This window comes from Gorilla gorilla, chromosome 4, assembly GCF_029281585.2.
Source record: "Gorilla gorilla gorilla isolate KB3781 chromosome 4, NHGRI_mGorGor1-v2.1_pri, whole genome shotgun sequence".
NCBI classification, from domain to species: Eukaryota; Metazoa; Chordata; class Mammalia; order Primates; family Hominidae; genus Gorilla; species Gorilla gorilla.
The window spans coordinates 45,134,990-45,153,288 of record NC_073228.2 but is presented as its reverse complement, the minus strand read 5'-3'; the positions used below and the strand labels follow the sequence as shown (position 1 = coordinate 45,153,288).

The 18,299-nt window shown below is 38.7% G+C and overlaps 1 protein-coding gene and 1 pseudogene across 13 annotated transcripts in view; both read right to left on the bottom strand.

Annotated features, from left to right (window-relative positions):
* CDC27 (cell division cycle 27) overlaps window positions 1-18,299 on the bottom strand; it is a 69,467-nt gene that overhangs the window by 31,489 nt on the left and 19,679 nt on the right. For 8 of the 13 annotated variants that reach the window (XM_031011160.2, XM_031011161.3, XM_031011162.3 and 5 more), the window contains 5 exons: window positions 6,633-6,730; window positions 5,653-5,807; window positions 5,336-5,547; window positions 3,095-3,209; window positions 230-342 (listed from right to left, as the gene is read on the bottom strand). In XM_031011160.2, the coding sequence (XP_030867020.1) occupies window positions 230-342; window positions 3,095-3,209; window positions 5,336-5,547; window positions 5,653-5,807; window positions 6,633-6,730 (693 nt within the window). Of the gene's footprint in view, window positions 1-229; window positions 361-3,094; window positions 3,210-5,335; window positions 5,548-5,652; window positions 5,808-6,632; window positions 6,731-18,299 lie in introns of all 13 variants that reach the window. The other 5 variants (XM_055387769.2, XM_055387771.2, XM_055387770.2 and 2 more) reach the window with 1 other exon arrangement.
* Window positions 6,740-18,299, bottom strand: LOC129533725 (small ribosomal subunit protein uS5-like; annotated as a pseudogene).

Below are 18,299 nucleotides of genomic sequence, written 5' to 3'. Positions count from 1 at the left end.
AATCAGAGTAAACTAAAACGCTGCTTTAGTTAACTATTGTCCTCTGTGCATTACAAAACTCAACTCAAAATTACACTAGTGTTGTAAGTTAGAGGTTTCAAATTTTACATCTTCAAAATTTACAGTAGTTATTCTAGAATCCATGAGAGTCACTATCTGCCTAAATTGAAGAAATGTAAAGAATCAAGTTTTATGCCAAGAAAAGTTGAATAATTACAATGATAAATACCTTGTTTGTGGACCAGAACTTTGTGTTTGTGCAAGAATTGGAGTTACCTCTCGGCTATTTCCACTCTGTGAGAAGACAGACTTTGTTCCAGTTTGGCCGATTCTGGCAACAGACTGTAAAACACGAAAAGTCTAGGTTTGTGAATTATGGGCTGCACTGTAAATGATAAAAGACAACACAACGCTCCCATCTACATTTTCTCAATACAAGCAGCCATAATATACTGTCACCTTAAAGATAAACTATTTATATCATATTGTTAATTATTGTTGTATTAGTATGAATATTAGTCTATTTCCCTGTTTTAATCTCACAGTATTTTTACCTCTATAATGTCTTTTCATCTTTCGCTTTTTGTTTCAAAGACTAAAAATCCCCAGAAGCTATTCTTTTCATCTCATTGTGACCATCCTCCATTTATTACATACCTTCTCTATTTGGGGTTAAGTACTAAAAAATTTTAAGACAGCTAAATTCTCAAGATTTATGATTTATCTCATTATACACAGAAAAAAATAATAATACAATAAGATTTTATACTCCTTTGGCACTTGGTAACAGTTCTAAAGGAGTTCAGAGGAGTAGATTTTAAAAAAACAACCATCTGATTACTTTCCAAAATCTAAGGATATTGTTCTTTAGAGTTAATATTGCTTAGTTTTTCTAATCTTCATTAATTGGTTTCTGTTCCCTTGGAGAAAAAAAAATCTTTGCTTGGCTCTTCAGTCTTCTCTAATTTATTCCCTTATTTCTATTCATTTCCACCATCTAGCTTCTTTAAATGATCTATGACTATTGTATCAGTGCACTGTTTTTCCCCTTTGGCTACCAGAGAATTTTCTTCAAAACTTACTGTTACCCTGATGTCCTGTACACAATCCTCAAACTGCATATTATAAATAATCACTAATAATCACTGTCTCATCAGATAATAAAACCTTATTTTAGCCTTTCCTGCATTCAACATCACTGATCATGCCCTACTTTTTGAAACTTTGTGTTACTTCCAAAACATTACATTATTTGTTCTGCCACTTCATTTGCTGGCCCTTTATCCTTCTACTATTTTTAAATTAGGTTTACTCTGTTCTCCTTAGCTACTCTTTCTTTCCCTAGGAGAGCCTGGTCATTTTAATAGCTTCAATTATTATTTCTATCAGCAGGTCACATTTTTTCCTCTATGACTAACTTTCTACTGAATATTTTCATCTAATGTACCACCACTTCAAAATAAAACTTCATAAGCCTTCCTCCGCCTTTTCCAAATTGGGATCACTACATTCATCCAAGGGACAAAAGTCAATTCTGGCTTTTCCTTATTTATCAAAGAACTATGTACACTGCACTCACTACCTGGTTTGATATTTTCAGTTGACACTGCATGCAGACCTACATGCGTGACTTTTCTGGGAATGTCTTGTAATAAGGTAAGAGGAGAACAGAGGCAGAAGAGGATGAGAAAGCAATCTTATCTGGGCACTAAAATCATGTGCCTGCCCACTGCCTTAACTTGCTCTGGTTATTATGGTTATTATGGCTCTTCTAGTTTTGGCCTACTTCACCTGGCATGCTAACTACCATTTTGTTTTGCCTTCTTCCTAACTGTAATGTTTAAAACAATCCATACACAAACTACTTTGCAGTCCCTTTTAAGTATTCTTGGAGTTCCTATTATCACTCACTAAGGAGTTATTATAGAAAAATCTTTTGCAGATTCTAAGGATGTTCAGGAGTAAAATAGTAAAAAACAACTATAAGAAGGAACATGTTTCTATTAAGGTAAAGAGAGTATAACTGTTATTCACATATTAGTATGACTTGTTTAGCTTCCATTTCTTGAATATTTATGAAGCATGGCAATAGGTATTTTATATATAGAACCTAATTTAATTCTCACAGAAGTTACCTTGTGCCACAGATATGCTTTTTAAAAATGGTATTTTGGCCTCTATTTCCATATACCTATATAAGGGAACATTATAAAACAAGAGCCTCAGCTGGGCAGTGACTCATGTTTATAATCCTAGCACTTTGAGAGGCCAAGGCAGGAGGATTGCTTGAGCCCAGGAGTTTGAGACCATCCCTGGCAACACAGTGAGATCCTGTCTCTACAAAAATAAAAGTTAAAAAAATTAGCTGGGTGTGGTGGTGTACACCTATAGTCCTAGGTACTTGGGAGGCTAAGGTGGAAGGATCACTTGAGCCTGGGAGGTAGAGGCTACAGTGAGTCATGGTCACACCACTGCACTCCAGCCTGGACAGGAGAGCGAGACCCTGTCTCAAAAAAAAAAAAAAAAAAGCCTCATGAAACTTGCCGCAATATTTACTATAAGTATACTACCAAATATTTTTCATTTTCATGTTTAAACTATACATCCATGATCTACCAAAAATCTTATTATCAGAAATATCTGGCTTTACCTGAGCAAATTTTTTTTCATATAATTATTAGTGTTATTAAAAAAACATATATACACAGTGGTAGGGACAAGTAAAAACTATGGCAGACATAATTTCTGTTATTTATAGTCAAGTAATATAAACAATATTAATTTTGTTTTTTAAAAAGGAAATTAAAAAGTAAAAATATGATTATGTTTATTTAACTATATGCTGAAATAAACTAAATTTGTGAGATACAATCTTACTTGGCCAAAAGAGTAAGAAGTCTGTCTCCTACTATAACCAAGAGGCTACAACGATAATGACATTCTTTTATATTTAGATCACCCTCTACCTGCTGGGTTCAAATATAAGGCAAAAGCAATTACATAAAGTAAGATTTTCCCTGAGATTACCTTTAAAAGACTGAAATAAACAAGTTGCTTTAATCAATTCCCAAACTGCATTTTACATGGAAAATACCTTTTTTGAAGGGGCTCCGGTGGATGGCACATCAATTACAGAAGGTGTATTAGTGTAGTTTTGTAAATAGGATCCATCTCCAGGACTTGGGGTTTCTAATGGCAAAATCCCAAAACTGAGAAGAGGTTGAAATCAAGGTGTCAAAAAGTCATCAAGGCATATATAAAGCAGCAGTATACTTAAATTAGAAGGTCTAAAAGGAAGAGAATGGCAAATCAGTCTTAGGGACAGTGAGGATCTGAGGGGCAGATTAAAAATAAGCTGTGAATGTAGACTATTCCACCCACCACAACTAAAATTTAAAAAAGCTATCAAACAAGGAACTAAACTGAGCAACAATTACTGATCTCAGGAGATTTATTAGAAATAAAGAAGAGTAGCTTTATAAATCTAAGATCCAAATGATGAGATTACTTCAAATTCTTGGAATTTATGGGATTTAGACACAACTACAGAGAAAATGTCTCTAGAGACCATTAGATAACTATAACTCTCCAGAGTTGTAATCTCATGGTCATGCTATTTTAGTAGTTCCCCGGCCTCAGGACCTGATTCATAGAATTTCTTCTAGCATATATGTATATATTTTTTTGAGACAGAGTCTCGCTCTGTTGCCCAGGCTGGAGTGCAGTGGCATGATCTCAGCTCATTGCAACCTCCACCTGCTGGGTTCAAATGATTCTTATGTCTCAACCCCCAAAGTACCTGGGATTACACGTATGTGTCACCATGCCGGGCTAATTTTTGTAATTTTAGTAGAGATAGGGTTTCACCATGTTGGCCAGACTGGTCTTGAGCTCCTGGTCTCAAGTGATCTGCCCACCTCAGCCTCCCAAAGTGCTGGGATTACAGGCATGAGCCCCCATGCCCAACCCATTCTAGCACATAATTTTTCATTTTGATACTTTTGGATATGTATCCTCTGGGCTGAGTTCCTGTATTTATACATACATATACTTCTAATAATTTTGATAAAATATTTTATATTAATAGGTGTGACAGCTAGGTTCAGTGGCTCACAGTAATCCTAGCACTTTGGGAGGCCACAGCAGGAGGATCACTAGAGGCCAGGAGTTCCAGATCAGCTTGGGCAACACAGCAAGACCCCATCTCTACAAAAACACTTAAAAAATTAGCCAGGTGTGGTGGCATGTGCCTGCAGTCCCAGCTACTCAGGAGTCTGAGGTGGGAGGATCGCTTGAGCCCAAGAATTTGAGGCTGCAGTGAGCTATGATTGTGCCACTGCACTCTAACCTGGGTGACAGAGTGAGATCCTGTCTCAAACAAAAAAAGGTAGGTGTCAAATTTCCTCCATGTTTTGGAAAAAGGCACTTTAACAGTAACCAATGGTGCCCTGATTATAACATTTCATGAGGCTCACCGCTATCCATTAATGCACAGCCATAAAGACAGTATTTTTTAATGTGTTTACTACCTAATTAAGGAATATTTCAGAATTTTAAATTTTCCTCCAATTTTTTTTTTGAGATGGAGTCTTGCCCTGTCTCCCAGGCTGGAGTGCAGTGACGCCATCTCGGCTCACTGCAACCTCTGTCTCCCGGGTTCATGTGATTCTCTTGCCTCAGCCTCCCGAGTAGCTGGATCTACAGGCGCGTGCCACCACACCCGGCTAATTTTTTGTATTTTTAGTAGAGACGGGGTTTCGCCATGTTGGCCAAGATGGTCTCGATCTCCTGACCTCGTGATCCGCCCACCTTGGTCTCCCAAAGTGCTGGGATTACAGGCGTGAGCCACTGCGCCTGGCCAGTCCAATATTCAATATCAATTTTTTTTGAGTTGGAGTCTTGGTCTGTCGCCCAGGCTGGAGTGTAGTGGCTCCATCTCGGCTCACTACAACCTCCGCCTCCCGGGTTCAAGCAATTCTCCTGTCTCAGCCTCCCGAGTAGCTGGGATTGCAGGTGCCCGCCACCATGCCCAGCTAATTTTTGTATTTTTAGTAGAGACAGGGTTTCACCATGTTGGCCAGGCTGTTCTTGAACTCCTGACCTCAGGTGATCTGCCTGCCTTGGCCTCCCAAAGTTCTGGGATTACAGGCATGAGCCACCGCACCTGGCAACATCATTATTTGCCAGTTTTTACTTCATTTTCTGAAAACAGAATGCCCCTGTTTCCATAGTGATTTAGAAGTTGCTGTTGTAATAATCTGCATTACTAACAATATGAGTTATCATAAGATCATTTGGTATTATAGCACATTTGAAAGTATCTTGTTTGACTTACCTTGGGGTTAATGGACTAAGAGCTGCTGGTCCTCCTAATAAACTTCGACCAGTTTTTGGTTTATTTTGAACCTGTTTAGATAATATGGAAGTTCCTGTTCCCAGTGGGACAGTATCAGGTGAAATTACAGCTGAATCAATATAAGACACTGAGGAATCTGCATTCAAGGAGTACTTTGAATTGGAAGATTCTAAATTCAATCTGTTTAATTCCTGAAACAGAAAATTTCTACCAAGTCATTCACAATATATTATTTAGTTCAGATCATTCTTTGTAGTTTTCATAATATTTTGAACACTAGAATATAAGACACTTACAATTGTGTCCTGGGGTGTTTCCGTAAGAACTGTCTCAGGCTGTCTGTGAGATAAACTATGATTAGGTACTTGTGTTGTGCAAGAGTTGGGCAGACAGTTGCTAAAGTTCTGTAAAGATGTGAATTTAAATGTTTGGTCAGGATCTGGCTTTTCACCTGTGAAGACAAAAAAAAAAAAAAGTTTGTCTCTGAGAAAGTGAGGAATACATGTTTTTCAAGTATGCATAAATCAGTGGAAACAGGAAATAGGCCTTATCCAAACTTTAAAAATCTCCTGTCCACTTCTGCTAATCAAATTTACCCCCAAAAAGCCCATCTATCAATATATCATAAAAGTTTACCAGTAAGATAAAGCTGTAAATTTAGAAAATAAACTACAAGAACACTAATTTTAAACATAACAAATCGCAGAAAAATGCAGATTTCTATGTTTGTTTTAAAGCTGAAAATAACTAGATCTCATTTTTCTCAAAGTAGGAGATGAGGATGAAGAGTTAAAACCCATCATATTTTACAGTAAAGGTTGAAGCCCTTCTATACATACATAGATGCAACAATGCTGAAAAATGGTCCTTTATGTATCCTAGGCCAAATATACTGAGAAATTCTCTCCCTGTACTGTTCAGGTCTTGTAAGTTTCAGGCATTTATTAATTGCATTAGAAATTTTATTAATTTTCTTATTCAGAAAGCAATTTTGCTAGTGTTAAACACACAATATAACCCATTCTAGAGGACACCAGATATTTGAAAATAGATTGGCTAAACAGAAGAATCTACTGGATTTAATCTTTGTGTAATTTTCAGTTATATGATTCTTAAAACATACCAAAGATTCTAACTTATTTTTTATTCTCAATTTTAACTTTGAAAAATATTTTTCTTGGGGGTAGATGATCTGTATTGCTCTCCAAAAATTAAGTAGCAGGAAAAAAAGAAGAGGAGATGGGAACCCACCCACCTCTCAACCCCACTCACCTACCTATTTCACATAATGATTCAAAGGGAGACCAGAGGAAAGGATTTAAACTAAGGCTCTTTTGGTAACATTCTGATCCTTTGGCAAGCCGATCTGTCTTGCTGTGGAGAGAAACAAGTAGATTAAATAAGCTACAAACCCCAAAACCTGTATCATAAACTTTTAGTATAAAAAATTAGGTAAAAGTTACAGAAGTTCAGAGAGCACTCTTTGTGATGCTTCTCTAAGTTACCAATTTCTCCCATCTGCTAATCTCCAAATCAAGTGAAAGTGCACAGAACATGAATCAAAAGAAATGCTTACAAAACAAACTATCATTGCCTTCTTGAATATTACTATTACTTTAAACTTCCTGTCAGATACTAGAGTTATTGAGGGAGATGTGAAAAACATCCAAATCCTTCAGTATTATTCTTAATTTTTTTTTTTTTTTTTTTGGACAAGGTCTGGCTCTATCATACAGGCTGAAGTGCAGTGGCATGATCTTGGCTCACTGCAACCCCTACTTCCTACACTAAAGCCATCCTCCTACCTCAGCCTCCTGAACAGCTGAGACTATAGGTGCGCACCACCATATCCGGCTAATTTTTGCATATTTTGTAGAGACCAGGCTTCGCCATTGATGCCCAGGCGGGTCTTGAACTCATGAGCTCTGGTGATTTACCTGTCTTGGCCTTCCAAAATGCTGGGATTACAGGTGTGAGCCACCGCACCTGGCCTTTTTGTATTTTCGTCGAGATGGGGTTTTGCCATATTGCCCAGGCAGGTCTCGAACTCATGAGCTCAAGTGATCTGCCCACCACAGCCTCCCAAAATGCTGGAATTACAGGCGTGATCCACCACGCTTGGCCTTAATTTTTAATATAACATTCCCAGTGGTAATTCTGAAAGTGATTTAAATGCTTTAAATATAGCATAAATGACCAGGTTTTTATTTGTTGTTGTTTTTTTTTCCAGGCTTAATTCACTTTATTTTTCTTGTGTAAAAACCCTATGTTGTAGCCACAGCTGGAGCCCGGGTCCTCTGTACGGAGACTCTAGTGTGGGTCTTGACGAGGTGGTCAGTGAATTCCCGATAGGAAGACTTGGTGAATACAGTCTCCTTCCAGAGGTCCGGGGTCAGGTAGTTGTAGGTCTTAAAGATGGCATCAAAGGTGGCCTTGGTGAAGTTGCCCAGGGTGGCAGTGCAGCCCCTGGCTGAGGTGTAGCAGTCATCGATACCAGTCATCATGAGCAGCTTCTTGGGCACACGTGCCAAGACAATGCCTGTGCTCCTGGGGGCGCGACGAGGCGCACCAGCACAGAGCCGCAGTGGCCTGTCACCTTGCAAGGGACGGTGTAGGGCCTGCCGATCTTGTTCCCCCAGTAGCCTCTGCGCACGGGGACAATCGAGAGTTTGGCCAGGATGATGATGGCCCTGCAGATGGCAGTGGCCACCTCCTTGGAGCATTTAACACCCAGACCGACGTGGCCATTGTAGTCCTCGATGGCAACAAACGCCTCGAACCTGGTGCCCTGGCTGGCACGGGTCTGCTTCTGCACCGGCATAATCTTCAAAACCTTGTGCTTGAGAGAGGCCCCCAGGAAAAAGTCAATGATCTCAGATTCCCTGATGGGCAGGGAGAAGAGATAGATCTCTTCCAGGGACTTGATCTTCATGTCCTTGACCAGGAGCCCCAGCTTGGTGATGGGAATCTACTCCTTATGCTTGGCCTTGCCTCCACGAGCTCCGTGGCCTCGGTCCCGGCCCCATCCACGGCTGCGACCCCGGCCCCGGATGCCACTGCTGAAACCTCCGCTTCTTTTTTTTTTTTTTTCAAACAAAGTAGAGGTGGTAGGCCTTTTTCCTCCCCTCTCCCCTCAAGATCTGTTTGTGGAGGATCTGCTTCCTTAATGAAAAGGAAAATTTATGTTTCTTTCTAAATCAGGTGTATAAACGCTTACATATGGAATCTGGACAATATCCCTGGGAACATATATACTTGGAAAAATCTGGGGATTATCAGAACAGCATTGCTGCCTCTCTAGCTTTTTTTTTTTTTTTTTTCCTTAGAGTCTGGCCCTGTTGCCCAGGCTGGAGTGCAGTGGCATGATCTCGGCTCACTGCAACCTCCACTTTCTGAATTCAAGTGATTCTCATGCCTCAGCCTCCCGAGTAGCTGGGATTACAGGTGCACACTACCATGCCAGCTAATTTTTATATTTTAGTAGAGACAGGGTTTCACCAGGTTGGCCAGGCTGTTTTTGAACTCCTGAACTCAAGTGATCCACCCGCTTCAGCCTCCCAAAGTGTTGGGATTACAGGCGTGAGCCACAGCACCTGGTCGCCTCCTCCTTAGCTTTTAACTAGGAGGATGGAAGGGGTTAGTGGCTAGTGAGACCAATTAAAGCATTCAGGTAAAAAATACAACTTACCTGGTCTGAAGTTCAAATGCTTCAATATCAAATGGAAAAAAATTCAGAACAGCAATTCTTCCAAAATTCTAAGGTTTTATATATAAAGGACCAGAAGAAATCTAACCGAGATCCTCAACTGAAACTATCAGGTAAAATGTATACATCATCTGTTTATGTGCGGAATGTCAGTATAACCTCAGAGAACTATGAAGAAGGTACCCTTGGGGAACCAGATACTAGTTTGCCTCACTGCCAAATTTTCAAGTGAGTAAAAACTAGAAATAAGTGATATGACAAAGAAAGTACTACCAGTTGAAGGATATCTAGCTTCCCACACTTGTGTAATTTAAGCCAATAAACAAATGGACAAAGTAGGAAGCAGAAGTAGGATGCAGACTTTTGGAAAACATAAATAAGTTTTATCAAAGTCTGTATCTAAGATCATTTAGATCAAAAATTTTTCTTTTTTTTTTTTTTAAAGGGATAGGATCCTGCTATGTTGCCCAGGCTGGACTCCTGGCCTTAAGTGATTCTCCCGCCTCAGCCTCCCAAGTAGCTGGGACTACAAGTGCATGCTACCATGGCTGGCTAATTAAAAAAAAAAAAAAAAAAAAAAGTTAGCGGTGTTTTGCTATGTTGCCCAGGCTGGTCTCAAACCTGGGATTACAGGTGTGAGCCACCACAACTGGCCTGAAATTTCTTAAATATAATTGTCATAAGACTGACATAATCACCCACCAGGGATAGAGTGGTAATTTAGAAATAGGAAATGAAGAAAGGGCATACAAAAAAACATTTGCTGAAAGTAATAGGGTGGAACGTGGCAAATCAGTGCTTGGGAGCTTTTAACATAAGGCTAAGCAAAAGAAAATACACAGCCGGGCACAGTGGCTCATGCCTGTAATCTCAGCACTTTGGGAGGCCAAGGCAGGTGGATCACTTGAGGTCAGGAGTTCGAGACCAGCCTGGCCAACACGGTGAAAACTCGTCTCTACTAAAAACATAAAATTAGCCAGGTGTGGTGGTGGGCACCTGTAATCCCAGCTACCTGGGAGGCTGAGGCAGGAGAACTGCTTGAATCCTGGAGGTGGAGGTTACAGTGAGTCGAGATCATGCCATTGCACTCCAGCCTGGGTGACAGAGCGAGACTCTGTCTCAAATAAATAAATAAAAACAAAATACAGTGAAATCTCATTGTTTGAGGATTATCCTAAGCTTCAAATAGGTCAATGACCATTTCTTCTTTTTTTTTTTTTTCTTCTTGTAGTTCCTAAGTAAAGCCATTCCCTCAGGCCTCAGTCCCTTCTTTAGAAAATCTCTGTCTGGTAAGAATCCCTTCTACAGAGATGACAACTAAATCTACTTCTAACTTCAACCTTACCTTTCCTTTGCCTGATGGGCAATTTCATCTAGGTTTACTTCCTTATCTAAAGCTTAGTAAATTCAAAGACAAGTTCATCTTTTCTCCCCAAAATCTGTTCTTTCTCTTTCTTTCTGTGTGTGTTTTAAGGACACCACTATTTTTACAAGTTTACAGACTCAAAAATCCTACTTAGAGATAGCACTGACTCCTTCTTCTTCTCCTCTGACCTTCACAGCCAATCAGCAACGAAGCCATAATTCATGTACTTTCATTTTATTTCTGGCTTAAGTTTCCTCTTTATTTTCACTGTTAGGATCCTTATTGCTTCTCACCTAAACCATCAATAGATTCCTAATTAATGTCTTGCCTCTTCATCCCTTCAATTCATCTATCTAGGCCCCTTCTGTCTCATAATACTAACCATAGTCTGCCTATTTATCTTTTCATGCATTCTCTCTTGCAAGTGATTATAAGCTCTCTGAGAATGGAGAATTAGTCTTTGCCATTTTTATACTACCTGTTTCCTGTTTTCAAGTAGCCCCGTCCCCTTGCTTTGCCAGCAGAATGTGATATAAAACAGGCATTTTTATTAATAATTTTAAAAGTTGCATTAGTGAACTGTATGAATTATTTACATGGCCAGAAAGGAAGTAGACAAACATTGATTAAGCAAAGACAAAATAATCTGTTACGGGAAAAATATTCTGGAAAAGTAAGAGGGGTGATCCTTTGTGCTGAAAAGTCTCATTTCCAGTATTACTTAAATTAAAATTATATTATTTTTATATTAGGAAAAGAAAAAATCAAACTTGGTTAAGTTGGCAAGGCTGATTTTTATAATGAGTAATTATTTCATGAATAGACCACAAAACAGAAGAAATTTAAATCAAAATTCATGTCTGTTAAGAGATTAGATACACACATGGATAGATATATGTATAAATCACGTAAGAGCTAACTAGGGAAGAAGTCAGGTGTGGAATTATAATAATCTAGCCTGGAAGATAAAACCTCTAATTATTCAATAGAGAGATAAAAGGGGACAAAGATTTAAGAAAAGTAAAGTGCTGGGGTACTCTAAATTTAGATCGAAGTTTTGATTAAAATTGAGTGATACACACAAAACCCAGCCAGAAGTTTCCTAAAGAACTGGCATAAAAAATATTATTTAAGTGGTATTGGGAAGAAATAGGTTAATTTAGGAATCAGACTTAGTATCAGTTGTGTCCTAAACATAGAAGTCTCATGTGCTGTAATAGACAAAAAGACTAAAAAATGTCTATACTGGAGATAGAAAAGAAAACCTAACACACCTTAGCTACAAAACCACATGTATGTATCTGGATTACTAGGTGCAATTCTGGTATATAATGGCTAAAATGAAAAGCCAGGATTGGGGTAGGGTTGTTCCACTTTCGATACTCAATCTTTTAATCTTGATGATGAATAAAAATAACCCTTGGCTGGGTGCTGTGGCTCATACTTGTAATCCCAGCACTTTGGGAGGCTGAGGTGCCAGGACTGCTTGAGCCCAGGAGCTTAAGACCAGCCTGGGCAACATAGGGAGACCCCATATCTACCAAAACCAAAAAAATATAAAAGAACCCATCCATATTCCTCTGAAGAAGGAGAAAAAAGAACTTCCTTCTTTACATATATGTATACATACACACACATACCTTTCTGAGGAACTGATTTAACTGCATCTTTAAAAAAACTTTAATGATTTTATCTGAATACTTCAGTGCCACATGACATTCTGTTACAACAGATCACATGTATGACAATCGTCCCATAAGATTATTTGTTTCTTTTGTTTTTTTTTGAGATGGAGTTTCACTCTTGCTGCCCAGGCTGGAGTACAATGGCACAATCTCAGCTCACTGCAACCTCTGCCTCCTGGATTCAAGTGATTCTCCTGTTTCAGCCTCCCCAGTAGCTGGATTACAGGCTCGTGCCACCACCCCAGCTGATTTTTGTATTTTTAGTTGAGGTGGGGTTTCACCGTGTTGGCCAGGCTAGTCTCGAACTCTTGACCTCAGGTGATCTGCCCGCCTCGGCCTCCCAAAATGTTGGGATTATAGGTGTGAGCCACCCTGCCTGGCCCCCATAAGATTATAATGCCATATTTCTACTGTATCTTTTCTTTGTTTAGATACACAAATATTTACCATAGTGTTATAACTGCCTACAGTATTCAGTAAGGTAACATGCTGTACAGGTTTATAGCCCAGGAGCAATAGGTTATACCATATAGCCTAGGTGTGTAGTAGGCTACACCATCTAGGTTTGTGCATATGCACTTTATGATGTTCACAAATGACAAAATCATCTACGGACACATTTCTCAGAACATATCCCCATCATAAAGTGACACATGACTGTATAACATATTTGTGATTTTAACTTAATTTTTTTAAACTTTACTTTGGAATAATTTTAGACTTACATAGAACTTGCAAAAACAGTACACAGTTCCCATGTACCCTACACCCAGCTTCCCCCAATAATATCTGACATAACCATAGTACAGTTATCAAAACTAGGAAATTGACATTAGTACAAAACTGTAAACTATGCTGGACACGGTGGCTCATGACTGTAATCCCAGCACTTCGGGAGGCCGAGGCAGGTGGATCATGTGAGGTTGGGAATTCGAGACCAGCCTGGCCAATATGGTGAAACCCCGTCTCTACTAAAAATACAAAAATTAGCTGGGCATGGTGGCGCTCACATGCAATCCCAGCTACTCCGGAGGCTGAGGCACGAGAACTGCTTGAACCTGGGAGGTGGAGACTGCAGTGAGCTGAGATTGTGCAACTGTACTCCAGCCTGGGCGACAGAGCAAGATTCCATTTCAAACAACAACAACTGTAAACTAAACCACAGAGCTTATTTGAATTTTAGCAGTTTTTACACGTTTATATAGAGAATATTATCACATTTACAAATTTCTATAACCACTACTACAATCAGGATATAAAACTGTTTTAATATCCCAAAGAAACCCCTAAATAGTTACATCCTCACCCTAACCCAACCTGAGAACCACTGATCTGTTCTCCTTCACTATAATTCTGTCAGATTAATGTTATATAAATGGAATTATAGAAACTTCTGAAATTGGCTTTTTTCACTTGCCATAATACCCTTGTAATCCATCTAAGTTACTATACATATCAATATAGTAGTTTGTTTCTCTTTATTGCTAAGTAGTCCATCATATGGACTAGTTTATCTATTTACTTACTGAATTTTGGGTTGTTTCCAGTTTTGGGCTTTTATGAATAAAGTTGCTATGAACTCCTATGTAAAATATCACGTTACATTCCCACCAGCAGTGTACGAGGAATCCTGCTGCACTGCATCCTCTCACCAGCACTTGGTGTTGTCAGCAGTTTTTATTTTTAGCCATTGTATCTAATGGTGGTTTTTAATCACTTTCCTTAATGGCTAACGATTTAGAACATCTTTTCACCTGCTTATTTACCATCCATATACCCTCTTTGGTGAAATGTCCATTCAATTGTTTTACTTATTTTCTAATTGAACTGATTTTTTTTTTATTACTGAGAGAGTTCTTTATATAGTCTAGATACAATCTGTGTTGTTTATGTGATTTGCAAATATTTTCTCCCAGGCTGTGACTTGTGTGTATTTTCATTAATGTCTTTTGCCAAGCAACGAGTTTTAGTTTTGATAAAATTTATCAACTTTTTATTTTATGTACTGTCATTTGGGTGTTATGTTTAAGAAGTCTTTGCCTAACCCTAGCTCATAAAGATTTTTTTCTAAAAGTTTAATAGTTTTATGTTTTACATTTAGATCCATGATTCATTTGAGTTAAATTTTTAATAAGGTATGGGGTTTAAGTCAATGCTCATTTCTCTGCCTATGGATATCCAATTGCACTGGCACCATTATTTGCTAAAAAGGATATCATTCCTCCATTAAATTGTTTTTCACCTTCTTCAAAAGTCAACTAACCATCCAAGATCCTGTTTTTAATTATTTTGTGTATGTTCCCACAAGTGGAATTACTGGCTCAAATAGTAATTCTAGTTTCAATTTTCTGAGAAATAGTATTATTTTTATATATCACTGATACATCTGATTTCCTAATTTTTTTGAAGATTTTTGTGTATACATGCATTCTTAAGGAATAGTGGCCTATAGTTTTCCTTTTTAGAACAGTATTTCATTTTGGAATCAAGGAAATGTGGCCTCATGAGTAGAGGAGTATTTCTTCTTGTTCTGTTTTCTGGAAGAGATTATGTAGCATTAGGGAAGACTTTTAACTACAAATTAAAGTTTCTTTCATAATTTTAGGATTATTCAGATTAACTTATTCAGATTTCTATTTCTTAGGTGAGTTTTGGTAGTGTGGCTTATTAAGAAATTGGCCCATTTCATCTAAGTTGTTAAATTCATGTGCATAGAGTTGTTTTAAGTTTTCAGCATACACATCCTTTCACTGTCCTCAGGGTAGGTAGTGATATTCCTTCTTTCACTCCTGATATAAGTAATGGTGTTCTCTCTCTTTCTTTTTTGGGGTCACTTTTGGCAGTTTTACCAATCTTTCCAAGGACCAGCTTTGGTTTCAATGATTTTCTCTATTGTTTTTCTGTTTGCAATTTCACTGATTTCTACTTTTTATTATTTCCTTCTTTCTGTTTGCTTGGATTTACTGTGCTCTTCTTTTTCTAGTTTCTTACAGTGAAAGCTTAGATAGCAGAGTTGAAACTGTTCTTTTATAACAAACATTTAGTGCTATAAATTTCGCTCTAAGACTTTAGCAACATCACAGTTTTTAATATGTCATATTTATTATCCCTTTCATTCAGTTCAATATATTTTTAAAATCTCCTGTGAGACTTCCTCTTCAACCCATGAATTATTTATTTATTTAATTTTTTTGAGATGGAGTCTCACTCTGTCACCCAGGTTGGAGTGCAATGGTGTGATCTCGACTCACTGTAACCTCTGTCTCCCAGGTTCAAGCAATTCTCGTGCCTCAGACTCCCAAGTAGCTGAGATTACAGACGTGCACCACCATGCCCGGCTAACTTTTTTATTTTTAGTAGAGACAAGGTTTCACCATGTTGGCCTGGCTGGTCTCAAATTCCCCACCTCAGGTGATCCACCCGCCTTGGCCTCCCAAAGGGCTGGGATTACAGGCGTGAGCCACTGTGCCCAGACCCATTAATTATTTAGAAGTATGTGGTTTCATTTCCAAATGTTTTGAGATTTTCTTATCCATGTGTGACTTTTTATCATCTAATGCAACTTTTTTAAACAGAGTAATATTTATAATACTTCATTTTAGTTAATTTTCTAAAAATAAAAGAATATGATGCTCTTTAGGATTATTTCTCCAACATTCCTTATTAAAATTTTGCCAACTTCTTTCATAAATTGTCTACCCTCCAGTGTTTGTACATCACTCCTCTCAAATAATTCGTAGTCTTCGAACATCTATTTTCATCTGGAAGTCACTCTATAGATATGAGATGTTGTCAAATTTTACTTTTTCTATCAAGTCTTTCCTAGTTATCACAACCCCTCTTCTTAACCAGGCAGGACTAATTATTCTCTCATTTGAACAACATAATGCTCAAATTTTATGACAGAACTTTTAATGTGAAAATAAAAACGAACTCTGAGTGTGGAAAAAGCAACATTTTGTTTTTTCCTATTCTCTCTTAACAGTAACAATCATCAGTACAGAAGACTTCTGTGACCAAATGTCTGGGTTTTCTAATTCCCCCTAAACACACCAAGCATCAAACACCAGCTGAATGTCCGCTAATTCAATTCTGATACCATCTACCTGTAGACAGCCTCAGGTCCCACAGGTTAAGGGCTCAGTCTTCAAGACTGCCCTGCCCCACCTTCAGAAACCAGTCACAAGTCTGGGCCTAAGGAACTTCTGATCAACTAGCTATAAATTGGGATTCCCACAATGCTCTATTCAGGTTTGATGAATTTGCTAGAGCAGTTGACTTATAAAGGATATCACAAAGGATACAGATGAAGAGTGCATAGGGCAAGGCATGGGGAAAGAGAGGTGCGGAGCTTCCATGGCCTCTCCAGGCAAGCCACCTGCCACGAACCTCCATGTGTTCAGTTTTCTGGAAGCTTTCTGAACCCTGTCCTTTTGAGTTTTTACGGAGGCTTCACTACATAGGCATTACTGATTAAACCATTGGCTGTTGGTGATAATCTTATCACCAATTTAATGGTGAAATTTAATCTTCAGCTCCTCTCACCTCCTGGGAGGTTGCGGGGTGGGGATGAAAAGTCCCAATCCTCTAATCCTGCCTTGGTCTTTTGCTGCCAGCCCCCATCCTGAAGCTACCTAGGGGATGCCAGCTACCAGTCAATTCGTTTGCATACAAAAAGATATCACTTTGGAGTTTCTAAGTGTATACGAGGAAATGAGGTCAAAGACCAAATATATATATTTCACTATATCACACTTACAAACTTTTGTTTACTGTTTCTCTTCTCCTACTCTATTATAAACCTTTGAGGGTGGGGACTGTGAGTTATTTATCTTTATATTCAAGCCAAGTGTGTTTAGCTATAATGGAAATGAATCTCAAAGTTTCTTGACTAAATGACAAGAAGAATCATAGTTTCATGAACTAAATTTATTATTCTCAGTCCTCAAGGTAAATGAATATATTGATATTATGTCTCTGCTTACTCATGTTCGCAAGAGTGGTGTTAATGGCTAAACATACCACCGTTACACCTGAAAACGGGCCCCCAAACTTAGTCAAATAATGTATTCTGTTCAGAAATACATTTTCAAGGTTTTGAAAAATAATCAATATTCAAACTAGCCTCAATTTATCTTACAACAGATGCTATCCTAGTTCTTTAGACAAGCAGTCCCCAGTCACTTCTCCCACGGGGGAGAAGTGACAACAGATAACATTTACACATGTGAAGCATTCCCATGGGCAGAGTTACTTGTTCTTTTTCTTTTTCTTTTTTTTTTTCTTTTTTTTTTTTGGAAACAGGGTCTCGCTCTGTTACCCAGGCTGGAGTGCAGTGGCACAATCACAGCTCACGGCAGCTCCAACCTCCTGGGCTCAAGAGATCCTCCACCTCAGTCTCCTGAGTAGCTGGGACTACAGGTATGTGCCACCACACCCAGCTAATTTTTTATTTTTTTGTAGAGATGGGGTCTTGGTATGCTGCCCAGGCTAGTCTTGAACTCCTGGCCTCAAGTGATCCTCCCACCTCCACCTCCCGAAGTGTTGAGATTACAGGCATGAGACAATGCACCTGGCTATCTTTTCTTCTATCTCCTCAGTGGATCACATAAAGATACTCTTTTCACCCAAGGTAAAAAAAACTAACATGGGGCCGGGTACGGTGGCTCATACCTGTAATCCCAGCACTTCGGGAGGCTGAGGCAGTTGGATCACCTGAGGTCAGGAGTTTGAGACCAGCCTGGCCAACATGGTAAAACCCTGTCTACCAAAAATACAAAAATTAGCTGGGCGTGGTGTCAGGCACCTGAAATCCCAGCTACTTAGGAGGCTGAGGCAGGAGAATTGCTTGAACCCTGGAGGTGGAGGTTGCAGTGAACTGAGATCGCACCATTGCACTCCAGCCTGGGTGACAAGAGTGAAACTCTATCTCAAAAAAAAAAAAAAAATAGAAACAAACAAAAAAACCTAACATGTATGATCAATTGTTAGGCAGGGCAGCTGTAGCTATTATCAGTAAGGATAAGTGGAGAGTTCAAACTTAGATTAGCATCTCTGCTATTTTAATAAGGTCATAGAATCAGACTATGTACTACTCAGCCAAGTAATATTTGATAAACACTGATCAACATAGGTTTTTTAAACTATAAAACATACTTGTATGGAAATGCTTTTCTGACAGTTTGA